We start from the raw sequence: 21866 nt of genomic DNA, 5'->3' as shown, positions 1-21866 counted from the left end.
GTAAGCAGATAGGGAAAGCATTATGTCAATGAGATGTCCTCACAAAGATATGAATACACGCTTGTGTGTGTGTCTTTATCCTGGCTTGAACAAATAGGAAGTGTATTTAGCAGTTTAAAATCATCCGCCTTTCACAATCTAGACATATAATATGTAGAAATATATTTAGCATTGCCATCTACCTGCAGCAGTTCTGACACAACAGGTAGCACCTCTGGGTTAACAATGTCTATCTGGTCGTCCCTGTAAGGTTTCTTCTTGTAGCGGATGTTACCCAGGTGAAGGATGGCCGACAGCAGAGAGAAGATCCTAAACAACAGTTAGAGACCATTCATGGGACACTGCAGTGGAAGTATATCATCTCAATCAGCGGAATCCATTGATTTTATTAGTAAAAGTTGGACTGAAAAATTACTTTACAGTACTGGTAGTGATGGTGGGAGCTGTGGTGGCCTGCAAAGCTATCATTTATAGTATAAAACAAAAGTAGGGGCGAGTGCAGTTAGATGAAACACTGCTGAACTGGACTGTATAAATAGGCGATACCATAGGTAAATAATGGTTTCTGTGTCTGTCACTCACTGCTTGCGTGTGGCAGGAAGAAAGCCCACCATCTCCATGGCCAGCTGAAGCCTCTCAAAGTCATGCTTCAGGTCCTCTCCTTCTACATTGAAGCAGTCCTGCAGAAAAAAAAATAAAAACGTTTTTAGATGTTATCAGGCCTGCGGAGGCTGTTACAACACAGTGACCGGGGAAGCCAAAAGGGCTAATGACAAGCTACTCTGAGGTTTAGAAGGACTGCTGACATATGCGGTGCCTTAATGTTTTCAAGGTTTACAGACTGTCTAGCAAATACACTTTAAAAAAGTTTTTTTTTTTTTTTTTTAAATTTACATTGTACTTAAAATAAATTTAAAACAAAAAACAGAAATATTGCCTAAAGCAGACAAATTACTGAAATAAGCTATCATTAAGAAGCTTGGGGTCAAAGAAATCTGCAAAACTTGAGCCTAATGTGCAGAGTGTCTAGTGAACAGTGGCGTGTGCAGGTTCTGCTCATGTAGTGGAAAATCTGCTTTGGCACTCCACTTTAAACCAATCCACAAAAAATTTGGCAAGCAGTGAAGCCGACAGGAAGAGCAGTTTATGGATGAGCCTGTTCTTGAGAATGGACAATCACCTAAACTAGCAGAGTAAATATAGTGACTATAGTGCAATGTTTTGACTGTCATAACAAGACTAAAGTCATGACGTGATTGAAAAATATATTAAATACAAGAAATATTCTATTTAGCAGCTATATGAATACTAGCAGGAGTATACTTTTAGATCATTCTGGATCTAGATTGGTTGTTTACAAGAGCGTTCCTAGAAACATATGCTTTGATGTTTCTACATAAGTACACAGTACTTCACTGAACTACATACACCCACCATAAAGTGAGCTCTGCTCTTTCCTTTATAGGCCCATTCCACTATGGCTGCAATAATTATCACAAACTGTGCCTCAGAAACACAAACACTCCAAACACTGAGACTCATGCTTGCACCAGTGTGCCGCCTCCTCGCTTCCTTCTCTCTTCCTTTACAGCAGAAATTTACACTGACCCATTAAAAGCTCTGGTGTTACATTTCCACGTCAGCAAAACCTACATTATGTGAACGTTGCTTGTTCAAACTTGAAGTTCTTTTCAATGAAAGCAGTCAGTGTAGTAAAAAGGTGTCTAAAGATTCCAGATGTCATAAAAGATGTCAGTCAAAATACGGATCACCGCTTGTCTACTCACAGTGCAGTCTGGGTATATTTATAGCATTTCTCCTCAGTAGTGTCAAGAACCACAAACCTATATTATCAGCATTATACAACAACTTGCATTGAATTTTGTAATATTTTGCAATATTACCGGATTAATGAACTGCAGCTAAAAACTTAAGCTTTCCATTGACTTCTATTCATGTCAATGGAAAGTATAAAAGCATTTCTAATCACTATAAATGCTTTAATACACTCACAAAAACATGCAGTACCCCCAAAAAAGACACAAGGAATCCCAACAGTAATGAGAGAAGACCTTTTGATCGTTGACATTCTTCAATCCAGTGTTTCCCATGTTTCAGAGGTGAGGTCACACATCAAAGTTATGAGTAGGGATGGGTACCGGTATCGGTGCCGACATAAACGGTAGTAACCAGACCGAAAAGCAGCACACATTTCGGTGCTTTTTTTTCCTGAGCTGTGATACACTTTAGATTCTAGCCAATCATTTTACGTTTCCGAGGATAGTAGGCGGGTCCAGGTACGTACGTTCTTTTAGAGCAGAGCTACAGATGCTCAAGGCAAAGCGGTCAAAAGTCTGGCTGTACTTCACAGCAAAATATGCAAACTCAGCAGCAACAAGTGCTTCAAGCTGATACTGTGATACTGTCAAAGGAGGTAACACCTCAAATCCGATGAAACACCTGGCGACGCATAGCGTTTTTGTTAAAAGCCGAGAAATGCGCCGTATTTGATAGCTTGCTGCAAGACGTCATACCGAGCACATCTACTGCGGGTGTGGTGCCTGTTATCGGACCTGGAGTTGGCAACATCCCCCAAAAACCCGAGTGATACCATATATGCCCTATAGCTGCAGAAAAGGCTAACATTGTTATCTTTTTACAAAAAAAACCAAAAAACAGCTAAACATGAGAGGTTTTTGGACAAAGTGTGTGTTCTCCATTCTTTAAGCACCGGTTCGAGCACCGGTTTGAGCACCGTTTAAGCACCAGCACCGTTTCAAAAGTACCGGTGTGGCACCGGTATCGGATAAAACATAAACGATACCCATCCTTAGTTATGAGTGTGTTAAAAGTTTTTGATGCTACAAATTGTCTGAACACAAGATTACTCTGGGATTTCTGTAGTGTATGGAGGACAGCAAATTCAAATGAGTGCTGCAGGAAATACTGTACCGGTCAACGATCAAAAAGAAAAAAAATTAGAGCAACACAGGCAGCTACAGTGGCCAGGATATGAGTAGACATACCACCAGAACTCAGAAGGAGTACAACAGGGGAATACAAAAACAAATAAATGCTCCCCAAACCAAACCAGGATATATCCAAAAAGCAACAAAATAAGCAAGGGAATCATAGGAACGGGTGGGTGGAGGGGTGGAGGAGGTGTGCAACTGTGCAGATGAAGTGCAGATGAAGTGCAGCTTCAGCTGCGAGTGCTCAGGTGACACAAAATCTACCGGCTGAGGTTTCTGCAACACGTGCAGACACACGGACAGTTAACACACAGCTGATACTGACCGGCTCACTCTCACAGTAACTCTCCCAATGACGTTGGTGGCTTGTCTTTGACATCTGGAAATGACCAGTTTACAGGAGGCAAGATCAAGGTTAGAGAGCAGCATTCCAATGACAACACACACTATACTGGTCAAACATGAGCGCAGATTTAAGAGGGACTAATGACATGGAAGACGTGCTGTTAAGATACAGGCTGTTCATTACAGTCTCAAACATCGACGATTCAAAGTCAAACACTTTTAAGCATATAAGCAGTGATGACAGAGACAAAGAAAACACACTCAGACACTACCACATAAAAACTTTATGGTTGAACACATTAAGACATGAAAGCAGGAGGAAATAAGAGGTCCAGACATGCAGCACACAAAAATATTAAGACACCAGAATGAATTGTTGGCTTTCCTTCAACTTTAAATACCTTTTTATGACTCATTTTTTACCTCCTGAGATAAGAACTGATTTCTACTAATGTAGAACTGAATTCTTTCAAGCCATCCAAACCCTAGATTTTATTGTTGTCAAATGTTAAAACATAATTCTTCATTATCCGTGTCCTAAATGAGACATTTGGTATTAATGGGACCAGGTGCTACAGTTTTGATATTGAAATATTTTCTTTTCTTCCTTCTTGAGTTTAGGAACTGGACTACTGAGCCTTGCTGCAGACTGTGGTTTTGTATTGTTGTGCTGAAATAAGCAAGGGCTTCACTGAAAAAGAACAGTCTGAATGGCAGCATATGTTGCTCAACAACCTTTATAAATCATTCAGCATTTATAGCACTTTGCTGATGTTCAAGCTACCCCCACGCCATTATGGATGCTGGCTTTTAAACTGTGTGCTGATAACAGCCTGGATGGTTCCCTTCATTTCAGCTTAAATTTTGATTTGGAAGAAAAATCTTTTCTTTCAGACCATCTTAAATAAGCTTAGAAATACTGCTGCCTTCTCTCTATGTAGTTTCTTTGCATGCTGGAGTTTTCTCAGTGTTACCCTTGGTACAGAGACTACGAAATTCTCTGAATGTTTTAATGATATTATGCACGGCAGATTATAAAATCTTCAAATTCTTTGCAATTTTTCAGTGAGCAAAGTTAAACTTCAACTTGTTCACGTCAATTACTTGTGGGGTTTTTTTGTTTTTTTGTTTGTTTTTTTAAAACAGGGTTGTTGATGAGGTATGAAACTCAACTTGCAGACACACTGTTGCAGAAAACAAACCCCAGGCAGCAATTTACAACCACAGATTTATGTAGATTAAAGTAATTACTGCATTTCCAGATTGTGAGCAGGCACTGCTGCAAAAACGCAGGATTCGCAGTAGAGTACCAGATTCCCATTATTTCATGCAACATCTGCTATCTGCTCATCTGTGCATTCTGGAATTTTTCAGCATATAATCAATGAGCCTCAGTGAGGGTGTCCTTAAGTGCACCTCCTTGGGGAACTTTGTTTCTTTTAGCTGCGGTACAACATGATGCTGCACGATGTTACTCTGGAAGAAAATAATATTAAGGGCATCAATCTTTTTTCTGTTTTTTTTTTCTTTTTTTAGAATATATATTGTGTACACTGCTTTGTGACTGTGTGTGAAAGTTACTTTATAAATAAATTTCAGTTTCTTCTTATACGCACACAAACACATGCACATAGTAAAAACTTGATTCCTTGTGCGAACACTGAAATCCATGCAAGAGCTCTAGCTAGGGAGTTATAATTTACATTTATATTATAATATATTCACATGTGGTTCCCAAAATAGAAGAGAAGGGCAAAATACAAGGGCATGAACAGAATGTGTGTGTGTGTGTGTGTGTGTGTGTGTGTGTGTGTGTGTGTGTGTGTGTGTGTGTGTGTGTGTGTGGCATCAGTGGCTGGGAGGAATGGGAGGAATTCCCTGCTCTCTTCTGCGTAGGCATGAGGACTTTGGAGGAGGGGAGGTCGCTGGTCGTCTGAATGTCAAGCTCAGAAACGGAGACACTTTAAATTTTACAAAACATAAGCATTTCATATGCAGACTGACTATTTCTGTGTTTGTTGTGGCTTTATTTCATAGTTATGTGAAACCCGTTTTCCTTTAGGACAACAGAGCAACAGAGATGGGGGACGAATACCATTTGGTGTGTGTTTTTGTCAGCAGAAGTGAAGCAGTGAGGTTGCCTCACTGCATGAACAAAAAAAAAAAAAAATGTAAATAAAGACGGAAGTGAAGACAAACCTACTATACAGTACGTGCAGCTATGCCTACAAGAAGTCAAAATGAAAAGCAAACAAATTAACACGCTGTGTCTGTCCCTGAAACAGCTGAACATTTTAGATAGTGTGTATGTGAAGGACAGCAGTGCAGCACGTGTCAAAAAACTATTTTCCCCCTGTGTCATTATTCCACACATGCTGACGACATTTACAATGTTACAGATAAATGAAAACTGTAACAAATATCACATTACATGGCACGGCTAGTGTAAGATCAAGTCTGCAGTGCCTGATGCTAAAGGTCCCACCTGACTGAGGTAATGGTATTCTTCAGGCTTCTTGAGGTGAAAGGCTTTCCTCTCTTCTTCACTTGCTCCTGCCAGCAGGTAGTAAAACACATGGTAGTTTCTAAAAAACAAAGAAACAAAAAATTATTACATTGTAACTCAATTAGTTCAAACTTTACAGTGTTTTTTTTAATTATAAAAACATCTGTTTCTGGAAATGGTTAAGAAGTTTATCTCCATCTACAACGTTCCTAATCTTATGTTCTTTCCACTGAGATGGATATTATCCCCCATGTACCAAAACAGCTTAATCATCTATGCCCCCCCAAAAAAGCCCTATGCTTTTAGCAGCCGATCAGTTACTGTATTAATCATCACCATGAACATGCTCATTTTAGCAAACTGACTGAGTGGGATGCAGGACTTTATTTTGAGTGCAGTGAGCACAGCAAACTCCTGACATCCAGCAATACAGTATACAGTGCTTTCCATGTTATTTTGGAAACAGGCTTGTTATGTTCAGCAGGCTAGAATGTCAGCATGGTAATTTTAGCATTGTTAGTATTCAAAACTGGAGCAACTATAGAGAGGGGTTTCAAATTTCATCTTACAGGTTTCGTTTCAATTCATGTGGTGTGAAAACTGACAAGTTGACTAATAATAATAATAATGTATAGCTTATTGATCCCCGTGGGGAAATTACTTGTTTTTCTCTGCATTTGATCCATTCACTCAGTGAAGCAGTGGGCAGCCACTAAGCAGGCACCCGGGGAGCAGTGTGTAGGGACGGTACCTTGCTCAGGGGTACCTCAGGGTAGCAGTTTAGTGGATTCGAACCCCCGACCTTCTGATCATGGGGTGACCACTCTACCTACTGAGCTATACTGACTTCTTGGTGATCCACATTCTACAGAAAACCATCTTGCTAAACTACTTGTGAAACCGATGTCTTGGAGTGGGATCAAATTATTGACTGAAAAACAACCACGACATCTCACTTCCATCAGATTATTTATCTGCGTGTGCATTCTGTTTCTGACAGAGTCGGGCTGAAGTGGAAAGGTTAGAGAGAAAATGTTTGCTGTTCGACCAAGATTCTCTTTAAATGCACACTTCAAAAGTTTTTTTGGACCTTAAATCCATCTCAGAGGTAGCTAGCAAAAGGGGCCGACTGTGCACTCCACCAATATTACTGCTGAGCCCACTAATTAATTTTTATCGTCTATTTAAACGTTGGCATCTTCAACAGACATTCTGATACCAGCTTTTTTGTGAAATATATGCAGCTTTAAGAAAAACTCACTTTTTTGTGTTATAACACTCAATTTGCAAGATTGGATTAAAATGAGTATTAATAGGTTTTGTTGAAATGTTACAAATATAGTACAATAAAAAGCTCGCTGGCCTTACTGCTAATTACTGATTTTTTTACACAAGCTTATCATCTTTGATTTGGTGCATGCATGTTTTGTGTTAAATGTACGTCACAGCAACCCAGCCCAGTCCTGCTCGCCAAATGTATTTCTGCTGTTCATATGAGGGCTTTTGATAAGAATCTGCATTTCTGAGATGCGCTCACCGTTCATTGTGCTCTTGATAGACCAGTCTTGACTTCTCCAAGAGGTATTTCTCCACGTAAGCTCTGTTTAAAAAAAAAAAAAAAAAAGTACAAGAAAAGTGGTTGACTTTAACATTATTTCTTATTTTATTTGGACATTAATAAGAATTAGGTTCTGGGTTCTTACCCTCTCACAGTGCCGCTCTCCTGGTAGTTCACCTGAATGAACTTTCCAAAGCGACTGGAGTTGTTGTTATGTGCTGTCTTTGCATTCCCAAATGCCTATAGAGGAAAAGAGGAACATGTGGTAAGATGTAAACGAATTAATGAGAAAGGCTACATATTGCATACAGCATCTTGCACAAGGGTCACTGAGACCAAGTACAGAGTCCACTTTAAGGTGTGGATAATTTGTTTATGGATCAAGAACGCAGAGCGTCTGGCAGGAGGCCAAACCTCGTCTTGAGACACTGTCCGTCTGATGCCACAAAGGAAGCTTTTGCTCTCACATAGTTTCTAACAGCATTGGTCCGAGACTGATTAATAACATGTTTTTAGGATCTATTAAAGCCAGCGGTAGACAAATTGCCAGAGTGAGGATGAAGGAGCTATGGCCAGCAGTCCTGATGGGGCGGGGGAAAAAAGCTCCTCAGTGAGTAATGGGATCCATGTGGCTGTGTGAAACATGTGTAGCGTTTGTGCTTTAATAAGACAGTCCAGTATTTCCCCTCACAGCTCTGTTTATGTTGTATGGCTGCCTGAAGGGGAAGTCGTTTTTCGCCCTATATAAGCCCTATAGTTATTTGTAGCTCTACCACAAGTAAACAAATTCCTCAGTGAATCACTTAGAGCTGTCCCGAGCTCTCCGTCTGTGAAACGGGAAAACACCCCTCCCTTACCCCACCCTTCGCCCACGCCACTTTCTAACTTCCCAAACATGCAAGGAGACAGCTAACGCCAAGCTAATGTGCAAAATTACTTGGCTTCAGGCTAATCGTAATCCACAAATTTAAGAGCTTCATCCATCACAAAATTTCTCCTGCATTTGAAAAATATATTGTTTTGGTCCAGGGTAGGCTATCGTGTTACCAATAAGGCTGTTGCTATGCAATACAGATGAAAACTTCAGGGCACAACTACCTTTTCCAGCCGTAAACAACCAACACGGCGAAGCATCACAAGGTGAGGTTTTTCTAGTCACGGCTCCTTGAGAAATGAGTCAGTGACAATTAATTTACAGCATGCAGTTTCCTCCAGGAACAATGCACACAAGGTGTACTAGCTGAAGTTAAATCATTTTGGTACATATACTGCAGAGACAGATAAGTCAGTCCAGATAAACTGAACATCTCTTAATCAGACCAACACTTTCTGTCTAAAAGTATCTAAAGGTTAGGCTCTGTCCCACTGAAGTTTACGAACAACAACCCATTTAGATGCTTTTGAGAATCGTGGTGATAGAGAACTTAGTTGGCCTCTATTACCGGCTGACACTGGCTCAAACCTCTGGATCAAAGCTACAAACTTGCCTCTTGTCTGTGACTCATAAGGCAGAAGAAATCATTAAAAAGGCAGACACAGTGGAAAAACATTTAACTCCACTGTCTGGACAAAGAAACGAGCAAACGGGGTCAAACTAAACAGTGACTGTATCACTCCGCATCCCAGAATGTGGATTTCGAAATGTGACGCCTTCCAGAGGAGCTGGCATGTTGTTCACCACTTTGTCTGTCTCTGAACTGGCTAACCTGCCTGCTTCAGGAACTCCAGGTCAGACGAGGACAGACTAACATCACTCAGCGCTCCGGAGTAGTACAAGCTTCCTACTGGAAAGTAGATAGCCAATAAAAACCGAACCCAAAAGCACTCATGCTGCTTTCAGAGTGAGCAGACAGGTCAGGTATTGGACCTTTCAGTGCTTTTTTTGTGTTGGGCTGGCAGGAAGTAGGATGTGGAAAAACTAAAAACACTGAAAAATATTTCAGGCACTGTGTGTTCATCCACCTGGTCTATGTAAAAGAAAAGACGAATATCGTTGAAGACGACATTTTTACAACCTAAAGATTGTAGTCTTTCTAAACTTGGCTAGCTCCATATCAACGGTAATAAAACACAAATCTCCCAGCAGAAGAGATGAGTTATAATTGACCTCCAGGGAAGGAGTTTCTCACCGTGGACATTAAGTTCCAATGTATAAACGCAAAATAGAGTGAATAAGTCATCAGTAAGAGCCAGCTATCATTAAATCACTGTGCTACTTCCAAACATTTCAATTTCTAAGAATACATTACCATAAATATTTGTCACAATAGGCTTACATAATCACAAGAATTTCCTGAGTTACAGCAGCAGCAAACAGCAATCTACAGTAACATGCCAACAGAGAAAATCCATCTGTATAATAATCAGGGTGTAAACAGTTTTTCTCCCTAACAGACACCAATGTAAAATTAGCAACAAGACAAATTCTGGTTTCAGAAACTTGGTCTCAAATGCAAATATTTTACTGCACTCTTGCGCTTTCCACCTACACAAACAGCCCACAATAATGCAAATATGTTCTCCAACCTTCTCGTATGGGAGGTGTCAACAGTTATTCTTGGAAATCTAAGTCAGTAACTTAAGCTCAAGAGGGCAGGAAGGCAAGCTGAGGTAACAAGGGCTGAAACCAAATAAACAATAACAAGCATATAATACGTAAAAGATTTATAGCGCAGAGTGGTTTTTTCTGGGTAGCTCTTTTTTTCCTTCCACTTCCACGGCTCAAAGATGCATCATGACTAAAGCTGTTTGTACAGACATGATTCGCACTGTTTCAGTGACTCCACTAGGTCAACAACATTATTCTTGGCTTCAGACCATAAACTGAGCCAAAGGCAGCCCAATGACAGACTTGAGATGGTGCCAGTGTGTTCTGGGTGTAATGTGTCCAAATACAGGCTCGGTCAAAGTCATTACGGGGAGCACAGACAGGGAGGATGCCACAGGGATGATGTTATGCTTTAGTAAGTAAAGCACAAACACTCTACAGAATTTAACTATGAGGAAACCATTTAAATGAAGTCTCTTAAACTGTGTCTTTAAAATTCATTTACTTTCTATTGCTGGAACTCAGTATTTGGTTGGTGACTATTTGTGTAGTGTAGAAACCAATGGTAATTTCGATTTACCACAATTCTCTAATGAACCCAGCTGATATAGGATTTTTAAGACCGATGACGATACCGATATTTGGCGATTTGAAAATCCGATATTCTGATAGAAGATTGATATAAACGTTGATACCAGTAGACTAGCAAATAGCTACCGATAACTTAGTTGGGATCTAACTCATTGCCATTTGAAATATATTAATATCTGAAGCCTTTTCACTCACTATCCGTAGACTTGATGCAAACATTCCAGACTTGATTGTGTAGGTAAGCCTAATTTCCATTTCGCACCTATTCCTTTCTCAAGCAATGCCATACACTCATCATGTCAATCACTTTCCTCAAACGTAGTTTAACTCAGTACCTCCCTGATGTTTTTGCAGTAGTTCCCATAATCTCTGGTCACCACACCACACCTAAGCTTTAAGTTTCCAGTGGTTCCTGTTTCCTACTTCTAATATATCAAATGTCCTGTCATGTTGATTGATATTTTGACACCAAAAATTCATGCACTCTCACTTGCAGTATTGTACTACTATAACATTTTTCCACCCCAACACCAGTGTGGATTTTTAATAACTTGTAAAAAAAACCCCAAAAAACCCTCCTGTCAGACCTAAAATTATAGTGTAGTGTATCCCTAAATAATGTAGATGAGCTATAAGGCTATTCTTTCCAATATTTTTAAAAAGGCTCATGAATCTGATTAATTTCATTTCTATTTCAATATCCACTATAGTAAAGTACCCGATACTATTTTTGTCAAAAAAAAACCATTCAACTTAACATAATGAGGATGATTTCATTGGCTGCTTCTTGAGGAGAGGAGAGGATGTAGAGTCTGTAGAGAAAGTTGGAAGTAATTTGAATGAATGGAGGGGGTCACGCTAGCTTCTCAGATAGAGTAGAGACAAAAGAGTGCTTCATTTGACTCACAAAGGGATTATCTTTTAGCAAGTCAACAACTGCTTAGGGGCTACAAGTACATTTCCACACTGGATTGTGTTTAGAGGTCATGTGACAGCATGGCCCCAAAATACACAGAGCCGCTCTTTGTCTGAATTTCAAAGTGCCTCAATCAAATGGGCAATGGCATGAAAAGAGCATTCTTCTGTCGTACTACAAATTCATTTAGGGACATGTCACCAAATGTTCTGCATTCCTTCTTTTCCAGCAGCTACAGAGAAAATAACTCAGTGTTCTCTGTGAGTCAGTGTAGTATTGCTCATTCATCCTGTGCAGATTCATATCCTTTTCGGACCTTACTACCAGGCCAACTCATCAACCACACTATGTGGACAGGATGTAAACATGAAGTGAAAGAGCAGCTGACTTGACCCAGTGTGTGTCGCAGTGTGTGTGGGCAGATAAAGCTCTCCAGAGACCAATTCATAATCATGAACCTTGCAGTCTCACACCTAAAGCTTTGCTGGGCACAGCGGACTGTGGCCACAGCGGCTGTTTAACCACAGGGGAGATCTGCAGCCACCAGCTAAGTGAAAGCACGGTGGGATGTGGGTACTGGCAGCGGCTGCAACTGTCAAAACAATGTGCAAAAAAGTGTTTGAGGTAGGATGTGTACAGGTTTAACTGTCACCGTCAAACCTTTAAAGGGCTTTTCACCTCTGTGTAATAAAGAAAATAAATGTGCATGACCGTACATAAAGGAGCGATGGATAGTATGAGTGAACAAGAATAAAAACTTGTTTGGATACTTGTCACCTCAGGCAGTATAAAGGGAGTTGAGCTAAACGCTAACATCCGCATACTAAAAAGTTCAGAGTGTTGATGCTAGCAAGCTGTGGTTTAATAGCTGCAGTTACCCCCTATTCAGCACCTGACCGAGGCTGCTGTAATCCTCCTTCATTTAAATCTAATGCTGTCTTTTTGCTTGGGTGATGCAGGATACTTCACATCTATATGGTCAGATTTGTTTCCAGACTGTGGGCTCAATGCGGCCTCAGTAGCATTTACAGACAATGTGTTTATTTACTACTGCAATATGAATATGTTTTGACTGGCAAGAGGTTTATGTTTACAAAGCTTTATCTTCTAGTCAAATGATCACCTTAATCAATTGAAAACATTTTTGATACATTTTTTAATCATTTGATGGCTTTATTATTTTTTTACTGTCTGTACTGTCTGCATTGCAAAGACTTGGTTACTTGTCTTTGGATTTTTTGGACTGAACATTTCTGGAGTTGAAAATGATGTAATGTGATGTCGTCAACTTGGAAAAAATTATAGTGGACAAAGTGATTTATCACCACTTTGAGATATTTTATACACCTAATCATTCATTGCCCAGTTAAGAAAATGAGTGTCCAATTAATCAGTAATGAACAAACTTCTTTTTAGTTGCAAAAATAATGTATTAATTTTGTACAGAACAATCAGAAATCTTTTCTTGGTCTTCTCCTATAAGGGAGCTTTTTATAACATTCCTCTGGATCCTACTATCACATACTACGTGTTCCATAAATCCCCACCATTACAAACACCCACAGGAGCAAATCTGATGGTCTACTGAAATGAGCAATATAGATGTGAAGATTGGCAGGTTGTGCAACTCAAGCTTGAATTGACTGCCAGAATTCCAGCAGTTGTTAGCTTGCGTTTTTTGAAAACTTTGCTATCTCAGACAATTTCAGCTTCACATTTAGTTGAAACTGGAGTCTTATCAGTTTATCCTGACTAACTCTGTGTCCCACCCTTTGGTAACAACTTGTAGTTTTTATGCAAAAGGTCGATGATTATCACAAGTCGACCTATAGGTTAAAAACAAGGAACGTCAGACTGTGATCAAGTATTTGCGTAACATTTGCAAAGGGCCACTGGTTCTGGGATGTTTTTCCAGCTTGGAAAAATAAGATGATCAGTATTACATTTAAAATTCAGTGCAAAATTGACACATTTTTACCACATAAACATATCTTCTTACAGTATAACTACAATGATTAGTGTGTTTCGGTCACATGTTCCACAGTAACTGAACCGAAGAGGCAAAGCAAACGCGAAGAAATTATGTTTACTTTGTCTGGTGGCCAAATTCTTTCATTCAATCAACAGTGAGGTAACCTTATAAATCATGTTTCACAGTATGAAGGACTGGGTCACTGGGTGGATAACACATTTCCACTGTATTAAATGAACCAAAGCAGCAGTTCACAAAGTGGGAGTGACATCCTAAGAAATCAAGGGTGTTACGAGATTTGTCATTTCACCTTTTTCAAATTGTGAAATACTGTTTAAGCATAATATTGAGAAATGTGACATTTCAATCACCAATATGCCATAAAAAGTATCACTATCGATGGGTGAGCTGGTTTTAAAGCAATAGTTTGACAACATTTGGGGACATACGTGGGCAGAGAGCCTAACTGGAAAACCCACATTTTTACAGATAATATCAAACAAACATGTAACATTTTAATCGGTGCCGTTCAGATCTGCATGATGGCAGATTTGGCAAAAATTCCCAAGCGCTCCCCCCTATGTTTTCCCCCTTTCTTTCAAGCCAAGTGGAGGAGGGAGAAGTTAAGCAGCAAAGGGATAGAATGATCGCAGGGGCCTTTGCAGTGATGCAGACACTTTACAGGTCTGTTGTAATGAAAATAAAGATGTTGTTCTACTGGTCAATCTACATTCCCACCCTATCTATGACCAGAAGCTGTGGGTGAGCGAAAGAATGAGATCACAGATAAAACTAGTGGTCCAATCTGCACGGCAAATATCCTTGGGCAAGATACTAACCCCAAGTTGCTCTCCGATGCATCCATTGGAGTATGAATGTGTGTGAATGCTGGAAAGAAAGTATTTGCAAAAAAACTGGGGGGGAAAGTGCTCAGGTGGAGTAGAAAAGCACTACATACTGTATATATACACACATTGAAAGGGGTATGTTGGTCAGCAAATTTAGATGCCTGATCCACTTCGTAGGTGAGGTGTTTTAGGCATGTCCAACTGAAAAGAGGGCCCAGGATATACCCAGGACATGGTCTCTCGGATAGCTTGGAGGGCAGCAAAACCAGCACATTATAGGAACTGCAGTCTGTGTATTCTTTAAGCTACACTGACCAGCTGCTTGCTTCAGCTTTACATTTTATGGACAGACATGAATTATATCACCTTTTGCGATAAAGCAGTATAAAGTATAAAGTCAGAGAAAACGCAGTGGCCTTTTGATCATAACAATGCATGACTGAAGTATTTGGCTCAATCAGAAACTCCTGTATTACTAAGAAGGAAGTGCGCATTAGTCACAGCGATGGAGATGAAAGGCAGGCGTAATAGAAAAATAATCAGTGCTCTCCAGGACACCTCTGTTATTACAGTCATCTCTCATAAAACATAAACTTCTCTCAATCAGAGAAGATGAGTCAAGGGGAAAAATGGGATCCTTTAGACAGAAGCAAATCATAAACTCTACTGAAACTTGAAATTACAAATTCATTTCCCTTGCTGTTCCATAAGTTGTAGACTGGTGTATCCTCAGGTTGTGTAAGCAAGCAATTCTCCCTTATTTCACGGTTTTTGGAAAATGAGACCCCAAACAAAAATTCAGGAAATTGGGTGGATCGAACAATAACAAGCAGGATATGCACAAGCTAATGTATCCAATTCCCATGCAGAGAGCATGCAAAGATTTAAGGCCAGACTTTGTGATTCACATTTAACCTAAAGAGAAGACACGGAAATGTGCGATAAAACCCTATGTGTGTATATTGATAGAGCTGCCAACACAGCCTGAAAAAAGTTTTAGTTGCTGCTTCAATGGAAGGCTCGTGCAAAGAAAAACATGACAATCTGAGTATACAAAACCCATCAACACGCTGAGGTCTAAAGGTCAGTGTCAAACCATACCAGATCTATTTTCTTCCTAGTCATGACCTTAAGAAAATGCTTCAGTGGGTGGCAGCCTGTTTACTAGTTTTCTTCAGCAGAGAGTCGGCACAGAGATCTGCCAAGTCATTCCTTATCTGCAATAAAGACGTTTTTGTGTGTTTATGTGTGTGTGGTCAGCTTCCTCTGACTGGCTTCCTCTGGCATCTCACCCCCACTTTATTTGTGTTTCTACGGATTTCACTTACTCCTCCACTTTCTCTCACACACCATGAAAACAAACAAACAGGCAAACATATACAACAAGCAACAGCAGACGTTCTGTTTCACTTTTGTACACCAGTGGTTATAATTACAATATTGCTATAGTGGACGGTTCGATGGGGGACAGAAAACCGAACAACCACAACGAAAACACAATGAAATGTCCAGAGCACAACAAACTAAACAGGAAGAGGATGAGACAGAGAGCAGACAAAACACCTCAGAGAACAACTTATTCAAAACAATAACAGCAGTCAATGAATTCTCCATTTTCACTGCTGGCACATCTGTGGAAGGGCTCAGAAGCGAAAACTACAATAAACAAAACAAAACCAAAAAACTCAGGACTGCAAGCATTTCATTTATCTTAGGATTTTAAAATAAAACAACAATCAAAAATGATGCACTGTCAAAGTGCCTTAAACACATTTGATTATCCAAATGGGTTTAGTGACTAAACTGCCAAATCCCCTCTTAGCTAGCCCAAAGCAAACTAATGAATGTAGCATCGCCCTATGAGACTTCATACTGCAATGTGTTTCCAACCAACGGAGTTACTGAAGACCATTAACAAATAAGATACAGGATTGAAAAGCAGCAGCCTCCTTTGTGATTATGTGTAATTATAATTACACAAATTATTATTTGTGTGTCCCAAAATTGGATCAACAGAGGCGATGAATGAAGGTTTTCAGAAAAGAAAAAAAAAATCACCTTTTTTAATTTATAAACATAGGAATGTGGTGTATTGTTTTTAAAATCCTGCCTGACTTAAAAAAAATAAAAATAAAAATAAAAATGGTGATGGTTGAAATGTTTGGTCAATTTATCTATGACGTATCCGTGTAATCACTTAAAAGGTTTTGATGAGATGTATTCTAGATACACGTTTGCAAACACAGAAAACGATGATAAATGTCTGCCTTTCTGTATTCTTCCAAAAACAAGTTCAGCCACATTCTTCTGCAGTGTAACTAAACGCCTCAACTTACAGTCCTTTGTGGTGTGAGGTCACTATCTGCTGCGAATGGCTTGTTTTTCCTGTAAATCGCAGGTTCCTTTCAAACACTGTTACAAAAGCATAAACAGTTTCATTTCATTAAAAACAAAAAAATCCTTGAATTTTTGGGCTTGCGTTACATGAGCGTTCTCAATTTTCATTAGAAAAAAAGTTAAATGTGGAAGTACAAGCCACACGAGTGACTTTCCTAAAACTTAAAATGGCCACAAAGGATGGAAGAACCAACGGGACCAGGAAGCTTCTTGTTTCAGCACCAACGTTACTGGAACATTCGTTGGTAAACAATAGTGCAGTGGGGGGGGAGACAAAAAGGAATCTCATGAAGTTTAAAGGAACTTTTCAGCTCACTTGTGAACTATGGGGAAACAAGTCCTCAATCAAGATAACGCCTACAGTGTGGACGTACACTCAAGATAATTAGGAAAGCAAACTGGTGTTTTCCATTCATGCCACGTAGTTAGTGAATATGAAATGAGTAAGTAGTCATGTCAGATCATATCAGCTTAAGGTGGAAACAACTTAATTAGAAAACCAGGAAACAAATTTCCAACGCTTGGTTCATCTATAGAAAACTCAGCAGTAGCTTAGTGAAACTGCAAGCTGTTAAACACCGACCAGCTTGAAAACATGCAGTATCAAGAGTGCTTAATTTAGAAACTGACACCAACTTGGTCCTGCTGGGTTTCTACTGAACTGTCCATGAGTTTGAGCATTCACTTGTCTCCGTATTAGTCACCAGGGCAAGTCCGAGCAGACCAATGTATTTAAACACCTCACTTATCACACGCAAATGCTCTGAAAGACACCCTAAAATCAAAGCATTATTTAGCTGTGATGACTTAGTTATGTGGCTTCATAAATCAAAAACATATACTTAACAAGAAGTGTCCAAATAATGTGACCAAGAACAAAAAACATTTATGACCTTCTCTTAACAGAAAATCAAAAGTATGACTCGCCTTCCAAGAAGTTGAATTTTCCACAGTGCGCACTTAAGTAGATCAAAACCACAAGTTTGTTTAAAACGATTTAAAATAAATCTTTACAAAGGGAGTAAAAACATGACTGTTTAAAATTAAACGCACAGGATAGCTTCGCCATTAGCTTTAAGTAGCCCTTTAGGCTTTCTGCAGTGTTGATTTTTACAGCTGATGTCTGATAGTCACGAAGTGCCGTCATTCCTTCCACTCAGCCCACAGATTTAGCTCAGAACTCTGAGTCACTCCACCAACATATAGAGGAACAAAACCCGATTGTTGAGTCAAATATCAGACTGACCACCGCACCCACTACAATCATGATATTCATAAAGAGTCTGAAAAGAAATTAGCCAAGAAATCTCTAAGATGACTGTTCTAGCAGCTAGACCTGAAAGGCCAGCACATTAATTTGTACTCTTGTGTCATCTGTTTAAGCAAAATACCCAAAAGTCAAATGTGTTTGATTCTTCAGTCATTTTCATCTGTCTTGCCTCTCTGATATGAAGGAGCAGCAACTGCTTCACCTATGTTCACTAAATGAGGCAAAGCAAAGCTAGCAAGCTAGATTTTTATAAGGAGAAGCGCTCTTGTAAAGGTGTTCACTGAGTTTACCATCTGTAAGAACATTTCATGTGGACAAACGTGGAACAGGGCCGACTGGACCACAAGGTCCCCATCACTTGCAGTGACATGCACTCACATATAGAGTTGCACTTGGATAGAAACAGACCTCAGCTTGAAGCTCTGCCAGCACACTGCAGCAGACTGGGTGTGGGCTCCACAGAAGAAATTTCAATCAATACATCCCAATGTCCTGCTGATACCCAGACAATGGAGAATCAGTGCTGTCAAGCCAGCAACCTGGATGCTCAATCTATAAGCTAATATTAGTAGAACAATTACCACAACACAATTTATAAGTTAGAGGCACTTATACAAGTTAAATACTGCATCACAAATTAAACATAATGAGTTAATGATAGCTCTAAATCAAATAAACAAGGCCAATATAATGATCAATGTTACATTAGATATTTCGGATATATGGTGTTCCTATTGTATAAACTGGATGGTAGCCTGTAAAGGACAAGAAGTTGCAGTAATTAAGTATTTTTTTCGGTCTCCAATGATGTACCAGCTTCCACAGCAAAATCCCTCCACATGCCACTCTCCACATTGATGCCCTCTTGAAATAAAATGTTTATTATAATGGATGCAAATAACCTCAAGTTTAAGTACGGCTGTTGACAGAAAGGGGATGCATTCGTCAATTTCACACAAAGCTTTTTTTAAGGTATGAATCCAGAAAATGGGATTTATGCAGACAAGCAGATGAGTCTCTATAAGAAGCGTTACACTGACTGCATCGCTGCTCTTGGCTAACATAACATATCATCTCAAATCCACGTAACTAAGCCTGAATGACTTTATTTCTGACCCAATACGATTTTGAATGCAACACAGTGAATGTCTTATTCTGTAAATTCGAACCAGTTCAGATTCCAGCATCAGTGCTTACTTTGTGGAAACATACCCTCTAAAACATGATTCAAGCTTTCATGCTTAACATTTGTCTGAGCTCCAAACTTTACTAAATGGAGCCTGTTAATTTGGTGGCATTCCAGTCCGTGTTTTGCTTTGATGATGGCAAGAAGGTTGAGTGACCCGAGTCAATTTGCCTGCCTGTAAAGAATGTATTTGACAAGCATTAAGCAAATGTGCTCAGCCATTAGGAAAACAGGCCTATCTTTTAGAGCAAACACAAATTCCCACTCACTCCAGAAGCCTGTGTCAATATACATTTTGCGAGTGGCAGCAGGCTGCTTGGACAACCCACTGCAGCATCTGAGGCAGCAGGTCACACTACCAGCTTCCCACTGTGTAACACTGCAGGAGTATTGCCAAATAAATATGCTTAATTTATGATGAAAAGCAAAATGAGCAACTGTAAAGTAAAAAAACAAGCAATAACACATTATTTATGACACACTTAGCATTTTAAAACTGGTCTCAACAGACCTTAACAGGCTAAATCTGAGGTATTGTGGGATAACTGGTAAAAGAACATTTTCTTATGGACAGAAAGGTTAAGCTAAATAAATTTGTATTCATTTACAGAACTAAGCTTTGGGCAAAATACTTGCAAACTGCAGTAGTTACCGACATGAAATCAGTGAAAATTAAAGTCAAAATCACTATTTGACTGGTCTGCCATTTATAGCCATCTATAGACATCCAAAATATGACAAAGTAATGAAGCCAAAAAAAATATTTAAGGGTCTATTTTGATCATCAGTTTTACAGACAGAATAATGCCACTGAAATTGAATGGAGTAAAAACTGAAACAGAGTGAAATAGTAGCTGGTTAAAATTGTATTTCTGTTCGGTAATTGAGTAAATACAGTAAATACTTCCAGCTAAACGTAAGCACATGTTAACTCTTAACCCCTTGAAAGCCGCATAGGAGTTTCTGACATATTTCAGGCTGTGTTTGCATCAGACGTTGGTGAGGGTGATCTACACAGTTCCCCTCTGAAAAACCCAGAAACCATTCTAATGGTGGTCAAAACACTTTCTTTACTGATATCTAATGAACTGTCAAAACTCTTCATTAAGGCTCAAGACAAATGTTGTCTTTAGGGGGCTGGAGGTGGTGGTGTCAGGTGATAAATAAAGTTTATCATCATGGTTTCCAAAGAGGGAGAGTGAAACAAAGAGAAGATGGGCTGAACAATACAATTCAGCACAACAGTAGGTCAAAGCAAAGGCATCTCCATATAAAACCTCCCACGCTTTGTTCTGTACACTCACATACTTCAGTGTTTTGTTTGTGGCTTTGTCTCTTGGTGTGGAGGTGTGCCATGAGGGATCACAGGGTGGCTTTATGGACTGGTGACAGAATTCTGGGGTAGCAGAGCAGCCTTAATCCAGCTCTTTACACTGTTACTGTGTGCATTTGAGTATTTGCGTACAGGCAGGTACATCAACATTCAGAGCCCATTGGTGGAACACAATGAGTGAGAAAGAGAGCCCATAAAAATTAAGACAAACCATACCAAAAATCCTCAGTAAAGCATTCTACTTTAAATGTTACACGTCACACTATGGTGCATTGTGACAATCTAAAGTTTTTTGTTGCCTTCATGAAGAACAACTGCAGAACTGCAGCAGCAAACAGGGATGTTAATAAACTTCAGTAACCCACAATTTATTTTTAATAATTTCCTATGAGCAAAACTGCTCTCTGAGCTGAAAGTACACCAAGACAAAGAAAAAAAAAAAAAACAAACTTCCCGAACACTCCCCTCAAAACACTGTAGATGCTCACAGCCCAGACATCAGCAGAAAAAGAGGAAATGCATAAGGCGCAGAAAGAAGCTTCCCAAATCTGGCCGCCATACAGTGAAGTGGAATGTAATCGCGAGGGGGAGTGAGAGGCGGGGGCACGCTGTCCTGGAAAACATGGAGTCACATGTCAGCTCACAGTCAGGAAACTGCAACAGCTAAAAACCTCTCAGTACAAACCCAAGCATCCTAAAATGCCTCCTAAAATTCTCTCAGCACAGAAAATTGCAATCTTTAAAGACATTTATAAGCCAACTGATTCAACTGCATGTGACACTGACAGCAGAATGAATAATGGTGCATATGGAAAACCATACTGCACGTCAGAGTCATTGCTGCCATCACTCCACATATGACAAATGTGGCATCTAATGAGAACTGTGCGACTGGCTGCAGCAGTCTTTAATATCCCCACGATGATGAACAGATATTACTGGGACATAACTCTGATGGTGAATGAGACTGTGTCCAAATATTTACTGAACTATGGATCTATTTTTCTTCTGCACACCACCACAGTGGATTAACTCTTTAGGTCTTACAGCCATTTTCAGAGACACAAGTAAATAGGCAACTGACTGACAGGCCTTTCATAGACAGGAGGGTCTGATCTCTCAACTGTGAACTCTCAATATGATGTCTGAACAGACTTCGGTGCAAGTGAGAAGGTCATCATTAGGCTGACCCTGTGCACCGACAAACTCAAGCAAGTGTTTCCTGCTTTACTCTCACTTCCAGCAAGCTCCAGCGGATGTGCACGTCAGAGTTGCCCTGTGTTTAACTTGAATCAGTCATGGAGTAGAAACACAGATGCACACAGTTTTGAAATATACATTTTTTTTATTTTAGAGCAGCGGTCCCCAACCCCCAGGCCACAGACTGGTACCGGTCCGTAAGTCGTTTGGTACCGGGTCACGAG

General features: G+C 39.7%; 1 protein-coding gene across 9 annotated transcripts in view; it reads right to left on the bottom strand.

Annotated features, from left to right (window-relative positions):
* myo9aa (myosin IXAa) overlaps positions 1-21866 on the bottom strand; it is a 98783-nt gene that overhangs the window by 38989 nt on the left and 37928 nt on the right. For 8 of the 9 annotated variants that reach the window (XM_004557985.3, XM_076884721.1, XM_076884748.1 and 5 more), the window contains exons 3-8: positions 7527-7621; positions 7361-7423; positions 5803-5902; positions 3298-3351; positions 583-680; positions 183-309 (exon numbers count right to left, since the gene is read on the bottom strand). In XM_004557985.3, coding sequence (XP_004558042.3) covers positions 183-309; positions 583-680; positions 3298-3351; positions 5803-5902; positions 7361-7423; positions 7527-7621 — 537 coding nt within the window. The remainder of the gene's footprint in view (positions 1-182; positions 310-582; positions 681-3297; positions 3352-5802; positions 5903-7360; positions 7424-7526; positions 7622-21866) is intronic. The other variant, XM_076884730.1, reaches the window with a different exon arrangement.

Source organism: Maylandia zebra, linkage group LG1 (assembly GCF_041146795.1).
Source record: "Maylandia zebra isolate NMK-2024a linkage group LG1, Mzebra_GT3a, whole genome shotgun sequence".
NCBI classification, from domain to species: Eukaryota; Metazoa; Chordata; class Actinopteri; order Cichliformes; family Cichlidae; genus Maylandia; species Maylandia zebra.
The sequence above is the reverse complement of the archived record's forward strand: the minus strand, read 5'-3'. Positions and strand labels throughout refer to the sequence as shown.